The sequence below is a fragment of the Styela clava genome, chromosome 2, assembly GCF_964204865.1.
Source record: "Styela clava chromosome 2, kaStyClav1.hap1.2, whole genome shotgun sequence".
Lineage (NCBI taxonomy): Eukaryota > Metazoa > Chordata > Ascidiacea > Stolidobranchia > Styelidae > Styela > Styela clava.
The window spans coordinates 14,741,583-14,749,999 of NC_135251.1; the positions used below are offsets into that span (position 1 = coordinate 14,741,583).

Below are 8,417 nucleotides of genomic sequence, written 5' to 3' on the forward strand. Positions count from 1 at the left end.
CGCGTCAAAAACAATTCTTATAGTTTATTTGGCTTGTTGGGATTTTCAACGCCATGATGAGGCAGAAACCAAGCTCGAGGACCGCGAAACGCCTTTTCATCTGAAGTTAGCTTACGCACCCAACCCCTTTCAATATTTTTTGCCATTTCTTTACAATATAAGTTTCGCAAACGTTCGTTTCCTTGGAGTCGTTTTCTGAGATTTTCGAACCTGTTAAGCGCTACGTGTTCGTTTTGCGGCATTTCGCAATTTTCATTTCTCCACATAAACCCAACCTCGTAATGACCGTCGATAAATCTAATTTTTCTTTCCATCAAATTATCAGTTTGTCTATCTTCAATCGACTCGCTACGGGTCAAATTGTACGCCGTGCCTACAGCTTCAGTGGACCAAAATCGCTCAACTTGTTCTTGCAGCATGTTATACTGGTCACGCAAATCACAACACAGCATATTTGAAACAGTTTCATCTTCATTAGTCGCGCCTGAAGACCCGATCAAAGTCCAACCGAGAGGAGTTTTAATACCCACTGGTTCATGTTGCTGGCCGACTCTACGTTCAAGCTGGAAATGCGCCAAGGGATTATCGGCTCCGATTAAAATCATGGCTTTGTTCGCTTCAATGTCGGTTAACGGAATATCCTGCAGGTGAGTCATATTGTGATCGTTCTTAAGGATTCTAGCTGGATGTGGTATGCGTGACTCGACCACAAACACGTTGCTTAACATCAGAATTTGACCACTCTCGTCGTGAGCAGATCGCACCGACAATTTCACCACCTCCGTATTTTGCGAAACGCCCTTATTGCATAAGGTGTTAATGGTTAGACACCTAGGACTTCCTTTCAAACCAAGTTTTTGTTTTAATTTGGGATGTATTATTGAGATTTGACTGGCAGAATCTAGAACAGCGATAGCATATTCAGAGGATCCCAATGGGCCTTTTACTACGACTGGCAAAAGCTGAAACTGAACACCATTAACGCCTGAAACATGAGAATTGGCAACGCCGCTCATATGAGGAGGGAGATCAGGCTGATTGTTATCACTCAATCTATTAGGAACGACTCTCAAACCATGGATGGCTGAATGATGCTTACCGGGACAAACACGACACATATTGCGGAACCGGCACGAAATAGCTAAATGTCCAGGTTCGAGACAGTTAAAGCACAGGCGTGAATTTAGTAGAAATCTTCTTTTCGTGTCATTGGCACTAAACCTGAAGCTATCGCAGTTACTTAAAGAATGAAAACCATTGCAATAGAAACATTGCATTCGCGGTTGTTCGAGCGGCTGATTTGAATGACCCGATAAAGGGTATACCACATTCTTCTTAGGAAATGCCTGTCTGCGATCGTCACGATCTATTTTAGTACTGAAAAGATTTGGTGAAAAAGGATTTCCTAATTCCTCGCATCGTTCCCACAACCACTGCTCGAAGTCCAGTAAACTCGGCATTTCGTCGGCACGAATCATATCAGTCACAAACTTATTCCAACTCGAGGTCAGTTCTGCCGGAATTCGCATTGCTGTCTTTCTAACATTTTCAATACTATACAAATCTGCAAGCAATCGCATTTTCTTCAAATTTATCACAATGTCGCGAACTTCAGAATGAAAATCGGATATTTTTCGGATACTGAATTCTGTTACTCGTCTACCATCTACAACCTTCTCGAGAAAGGCCCGAGCAATCGTCACCCGTTGGCCGAATATATGTTTCAATTCACTCAACGCGACAATATAATTACTTCCCACCGTGCCTAAGCCATCGACATGTCGTTTAGCCACCCCCGTCAAAGACGCGACTAAGCGAACCATACGCGAACCGTCGTCGTCAAGAGAACTGTGTACATTATCAAAAAATAACTCAATAAAGTTTGGCCATTCTAGGGGCGTTCCGCTAAAACTAGGAATCGTAATCGGCGATAAATGGTGCTGGGACAATATTCTAGAATTCAACTGTAATGATAACATAGTTTGTTCCTCTACTGACATATTAAAAGAATTAACAGAAAATTTACCAGACTGGTTAGGTTCCAAGTGGTCAATCCACGCGTCGACTGCTTCTTGTGGTATGAGCATTCTGTTTGCAGGAGACGGGCGTTTGTAAGTTCGTGCTGTCGGGAAGTGCAATTCTTTGGTCTTTTCTGAATTTGTTGCCACTTGACTCTTCGTCGGAACAAAAAAGTTCGCTGCACTTCGTCTGCGTGTTGACTCTAACGGATATTCAATATTGACGCCACGGAAGTTATCTTTAGGCATCTTTTTGGTAGCCAATTCAGTCTTTTCTTGTTCAATTTCACGCATAAGTTCGTCAGCTTGGCGACGTGTTAGATCTGCCATTCGTTCTTTTTCGTTTATGTCTCGACGTTTGGTATCAAGGCGACGCTCTAGTGCTGATATTTTATTGCGAATGGTATCTTCTTCTGTGAGAAAGTCTCGTTTAGCCATACGTACAAGAGAATCGGCTCTTTCTACCTCTCGTTCTTGCTCAAGTTGCAATCGCTTCAGTGATTCAACACTGCATTTGCTTGTATTGGATTCGACAGACCCGTGATCAGAAACGATCTCCTCGTCAAGGTAAGAATTAATTCTGCTTTCAATTTGATCGATTTTCGATAACATCATTTGCCTTCCAGTTTCATATTTCTTCAAAACATTTGGATTACGGGTAGTCGGAATGAGTTTATCCATCACTTGGTCATAAGCAATTCGTTTAACATGAAGTTTAATTTTAAGATCAGTAACGATAGAATTTTGAGCATTTTCAGTAATCGATTTTGAAATTCTGTCGCACAAACCATTTAGTTCATTTTGTAGTCGGACTCTTTCGTGGCATAATACATTGCGTCCAATAGTTTCAGAGTTACCGTCGTCTGTTTCCGCGAGAGGAACTGCAGGCGAAGAAGAAGCTTCTCGTCTATTCAAATCTTGTGTAATTGATTCATCTGCTTCGTTCATCGTCGTCGCAAGGAGATTTGTTCAACTTTGTCACTTTTGGGACCCGGAAATGATAAGTCGATTTGCCAGACTCGTTTTATTGAAAGTATTCAAAACGGTTGACTAAAATACAAATGAAATAATTAGCACCAAATAAATCAAAGACAAATGATACAGAATATAAAACTAATACTTACACAAAACAACTCCATATAACAGCATAGTCCCAAAACGACAGATATACAACCAAGGTAAAACAGTAACTATAAATGCAATACCATACGAGCTGTAGACATGCAAATATCATAATGTTATATCGAACGATTCGAAATACAGTATAAAAGAAGACTATTGAATGAATTCAAACTTCAACGTTATAAAGGCGATGTAATCTTAAACTGCCATAACAAGAAATAAAATCCTAAACTGCTACCACCAGAAATGCAATCTTAAACATCTTGCTGAGCTTAGGGGACGATAATAAAATAAATACGTAACACGATAACACGTGAAAGAGAAAAATGCGACACGTCGAATACGAGAAAACAACACAGTAATGATGACGACGACGAGATAGCGATAATCATCACGATGACGATGTACAACTGAAGGAATCCTAACTAAACTAAACTTTAGGACCACACGGACTGCCGACAATCGTTTTGAATTCAGCAGTAACCATGAAGTACACATAGATTAGGCATTGAAATATGATTACCAGCGCATGTATATATGCTGATTTTAATATAGTCCTATACTGCAATGTAACAAATAAACTGATCACAAAATCAGAAAAGACGACTAAACCCACATAAAGTATAAAATCTAGATGGTTTGAGACAGAAGAAATAGCCTAGTATGCGTTATTTCACTGGAAATATGTTACAGTAATAGGTAATACAGCACAGAGATAAAATATCTCTTTACCTCGGTTTGCGGCGTTTACTATCATTTTATAATAATGCAACAATATTATTTGAAGAGATTGGTGTGTATTTGAACCCACTGCAGCGTTTACAAAATACAACGCACAATAGAACTAGCATACCCTCATAATAAGCACACAGAACGCTATAACTTAATGGAAAATTACGCCGACCAGTTCTCATTCAGTACTACGTCATCAACGGAATACTGATTATTGGTCGATTTCTGCAGGGTTGACTTTTAAAAATGTGAGTACACAGTCAAATCCATTTTCTAATTGTACTTTTCAAAAAAGCCGGGTATTTTAAATCAATATAGTAATTATAACGGCTCAGCATCATACGATAGCCATCAACGATGCTCGTTGAGCGATTGGAATAAATAGTTGTACAGGCACTTTATTTTTGATGAAATGATTGTCCAAGGGTGTTTATTGTTGAGTCAAAAGTTGGTGAAATATTAGTCAAATAGTGTTGAAATAGTTGTCAAACAGAAGTCATGTAAAATACAGTGCTATTACACAGGAGGGACCAATATTAACTATACGAAACAGGAAAATAGAAATATATGATGTAAATTGAAACTAAGCCTATTTATTAATACTAAACCCCGCTTTGATTGGTCAGGATACAAATTTAGACGTGCTACCTCCAGGCGGTGCACGCCGAAAGAGATCCCGCCAACGCCAAAATGGTCAAGGTTCAATGCCCTCATTACCGTTGCCAGTCGAGGTACTAGGCCAGGGGTGGGCAACCTTTTTCGGCTCGCGTGCCAAAATCGGCTAAATTTAACGACAAAATTATTCCGCGTGCCGACCAAAATTAAAAACGATTCTTTGCTACTTTAAAGCAAAGATACACAATAATAAACCTTTCACAGGTACAGACAGATTCACTGTTCGGACAAATATCAGTCCGACAAATAGATTTGATTACTTTTCTTATTCTATATCAGTGAGACTTCTGCTGCTGTATTACCGCTGATAGAGATTTTACATTGGGTTTATATTTTGTAACCTTCAGAGAAATACACGAACTACTGGTTTCATTTTTCAGGCTACTCCTATTAAGAGACTTAATAAAGTTTATAGCCAAATACAGAGATTCACAAGTATATGTAGATGAAAATATGGAGAGTAATGCAAAGTTTTTGACATGAAAAATTTTCGGGGATGGCATCCCAATCACGCCATAGTTCGTTTTCTGCACTTCTGTCTTATATACGCTCGAGTTGGCTACCTTCAGCAAAACAAACCTCAACAACATTTTTCAACACGGGTGAGACCTATTTTTTTTACCGATGCCAAATTATTGGAGGGATAACTTAATAAACACAAAAACACTTTGGGTACACGCAAAATATTTTATTTGTAGTATGTTCGGCAAAATATGGCGTATCTAAAATACTGTCCATTGCAATGCGCTTGGTAAACGATACTTGCTGATTGTTAATAAAAGCCATTCAAATATCGCACATTTACAGGAAACATTTATTAATCTGTGTGATCCACCAGTAGAAACTCTAGAAAAACCTCGATTGAAAAGGACCGTCAAAAAGTTTAAAGTCTTCGCAGTTACTTTAGTTAATAAAAGTGGAGGAAAGAATGCTTCGCTCGAAATCGGCGGCAATGTCGAAAAAGATGATAAGGGTACGTTGGGTGTAAGTTATAAAATGCAAATACTGTGATAACTTTTTGTTTTTATTACCTGAATTCAGAAATAAAATGTTGAATTTTTCTATTCACCAACATGAAAAACAAGAAAATTGTGAATAAAATGATCTGAACTTAATAAATAGCGAACAGAAACATAAGATTGTGATTACATCGATTTGTTGGACACGTAGTGGACATAACGATCGTTTCAGTATTATTTTGTTGTTGTTCTTTGACACGTTTTGAAGAAATCGCCTTACTCTTTGATTGCTACACCAATTTCTTTGAAATTTTCAGTGAGTAAAGATTATATTTTCTGCTAGAGGGCTATTACTTTTTTATTATTATTAGGGCTATTATTTTTTGCTATGACGTCATCAAAATTATGTGGTGCTACGTGTCCGTATATTTGAGCATAGCTGTCCTGTTTTTTGAATAGTATCGTTTCTGTAAATGAATCAACTGAAGATGTGGATGCGGTCCCCAGCCTGAAAGTAAAAATTAATGAATCACATAAAAATGATAGTGAACAGGAGAACAGTACCGAGAAAATAACGATCCGTAATCCTGAGATACATTCCGAAGCACTCGATATGGGAACGAACACGGGGACTCGATGTTCTGAGATGCTAGGAATATGTGATAAAGATGAAGAAAAGTTCGAGGAAGAAGACAACGGAAAATCCAACTCTTCTTCTTTGATAAGAATTAAATTATCAAATGAGGTAGAAAAAAAATATATTTATTTAAGCATGAGCAACGAATAATTAACCATGTATACTCGATAAATATTTCATGAAATATTATGAATTTTACAAGTAACTCTTTTCGTTAAAGACTCGCATTGCTGTTGAAGATGACAGCAATAAAGATTCAAAAGAAGTCGATGGCATAACCACATACGTGAAATTACTTTTAACTTCAAAAATAAATCTCGTGGGAATTTACGGATACTTTTGAAGGTGAAAGAGTTACATGTGTATATAGCTTGCAAATCCCGTCAATAAACATTTTCATCCTAAATGAACATATAACTATAGTTTCCGAATTTTTTTCAACTGGCTGGATGGAGCTGTAGTGTAATCCAAATGTTTTTCATATTTTCGTTTGTTTATAGCAGGGGTCACCAAACTACGGCCCGCGTCGTCATTTTATCCGGCCCGCAATAACACACAAATGTAGTCAAATATTTTTCCAAGAATAATTTTCGTTTTTCTGCGAAAGATGCACGCGCCGAAACTGTTTACGTCTTTGTGCTAAAATGAACTTCGAATGTGCATTTTGCGCTAACAGTACTGTAATCCCTCGCGTACTGCTTCAATTTCACAAGTCACACTAATTTTTGTACTGCTTAACTGAATCATGTAGGTAAGTTACAAAAAAAATAAAGTTCATCCGATTTGAATAAAAACTGCGCCAGTGGATAGATCTGAGTAAAAATAAGAAAACAATATCCAGTTGATAAAAAAGCGGTCAAGAAATAACGGAGATATCGGAATTTTAGTACCGCCCGACAGGTCATTTTTTTCTTAAGGATTGTGTAACTTTTTTGTTAAGAACTGTAATAAATATGAAAAAAAACACATATCAATCACTAACCTTTCAATCTGCGTCACATCTATGGATTATTGAGACTATTTCAGGATTTTATTCTGGCAACGGTCTTGACACCGACGACAGTTCGTCGCAAATAAACGCTGGAGTTGTGCATGATGTTTGACCGTAAATATGTTTGACAGTGGTTCATTATGGGTAAAATTCAACGATGTTCTGATTGTACAAACTCCATAAAAATTGGTAAGTATCATGTATCAAGTTAGGAAAGAAATACACACGTCCACATCAATTTTCTTGGTGTCCATAGACAATATCATTAATTTGCACCACGGATGACTTGAGCGTAATTTTAAAAGCTCCGAATGTTGGGAAATTTATGCGCTAATGAATAAAAATCAAATACCAGATAATAGTTGTTTATTTTATCTTAATTATGTCCAAATGTCATGGAATTCCATGCTACAGCAGGCAGTCCGTAGTCGTGCACCGTTTTGATAACAGATCCATATTCTGCGATATATATAGAATTTAATATTCAAGTCTTCAGAAATGTAGAATATATATTGTTGAATAAATTTCGCAATTTTTGTGAATTTATTGTATTGCATTGACAAAAATATTTGTCCGGCCCGTTTCAACACAGTTTGAGTCATACCCGGGCCGCGGTCGAAAAAGTTTGGTGACCCCTGGTTTATAGGAACAGGACTCGAAACAATAAATACTGTTGCAAAAAGAAGAAATGGCTCGCAAATACCACAAAAATCACAGAAAAATGTCTTGGGTTCAAAATCGGAAAACGGCTTGAATTGGGTAAGTTATGCGGGAGAGTAATACCTTATACCGAGGTTTACTATATTAAAAGTTACAGTTGTGTATGCTTTATCACTTACCGGCAATTTGAATAATCAAATTGTTTCATTTTTTTTAGTCTTCAATGCGACATGACGTTGCAAGAAATTCTGGTCCCTTACGACGAGACCCTGAATTTTGTGGGAATGGTTCTGTTTTCAATTACAATTGGAAATATTGCTTGTGTGGATAGTTCTGGCCTGGGATGTAGCTAATCTGTCTCCTGTTCTTCACTTGTGGAGGTCGTACCTTTTCAGTTGAAAAATACCACCACTAAGGAAACATATGATAAAATTTGTCAAATGAGTCGATTGGAGCGAATAAATCTTTTTATTAAAATGGAAATAGAGACTGTAGACGCCAAATTTGGATTACCTTTAGCGCCCTCACCAGGTGTAATTCTTAGATGGTCGATCTGTTTTAGTAAACTGATTTTGTCACTCCAATGCAAAAGACGCGTATAACAAGTTGTTGTCGTTTATTGT

The 8,417-nt window shown here is 37.6% G+C and overlaps 1 protein-coding gene across 1 annotated transcript; it reads right to left on the bottom strand.

Annotated features, from left to right (window-relative positions):
• Positions 1-17: 17 nt before the first annotated feature.
• Positions 18-3,354, bottom strand: LOC144431310 (uncharacterized). Its single transcript, XM_078119283.1, has 2 exons — positions 3,143-3,354; positions 18-3,068 (listed from the first exon to the last, which is right to left on the bottom strand). Exon 2 carries the CDS (start codon positions 2,964-2,966, stop codon positions 18-20), a length of 2,949 nt encoding a protein of 982 aa, XP_077975409.1. The 5' UTR covers positions 2,967-3,068; positions 3,143-3,354.
• Between the last annotated feature and the right edge of the window lie 5,063 nt (positions 3,355-8,417).

Bases quoted from the DNA above. Each gene is read 5' to 3' on its own strand.
- LOC144431310 (XM_078119283.1), bottom strand. From the start codon at position 2,966: ATGAACGAAGCAGATGAATCAATTACACAAGATTTGAATAGACGAGAA.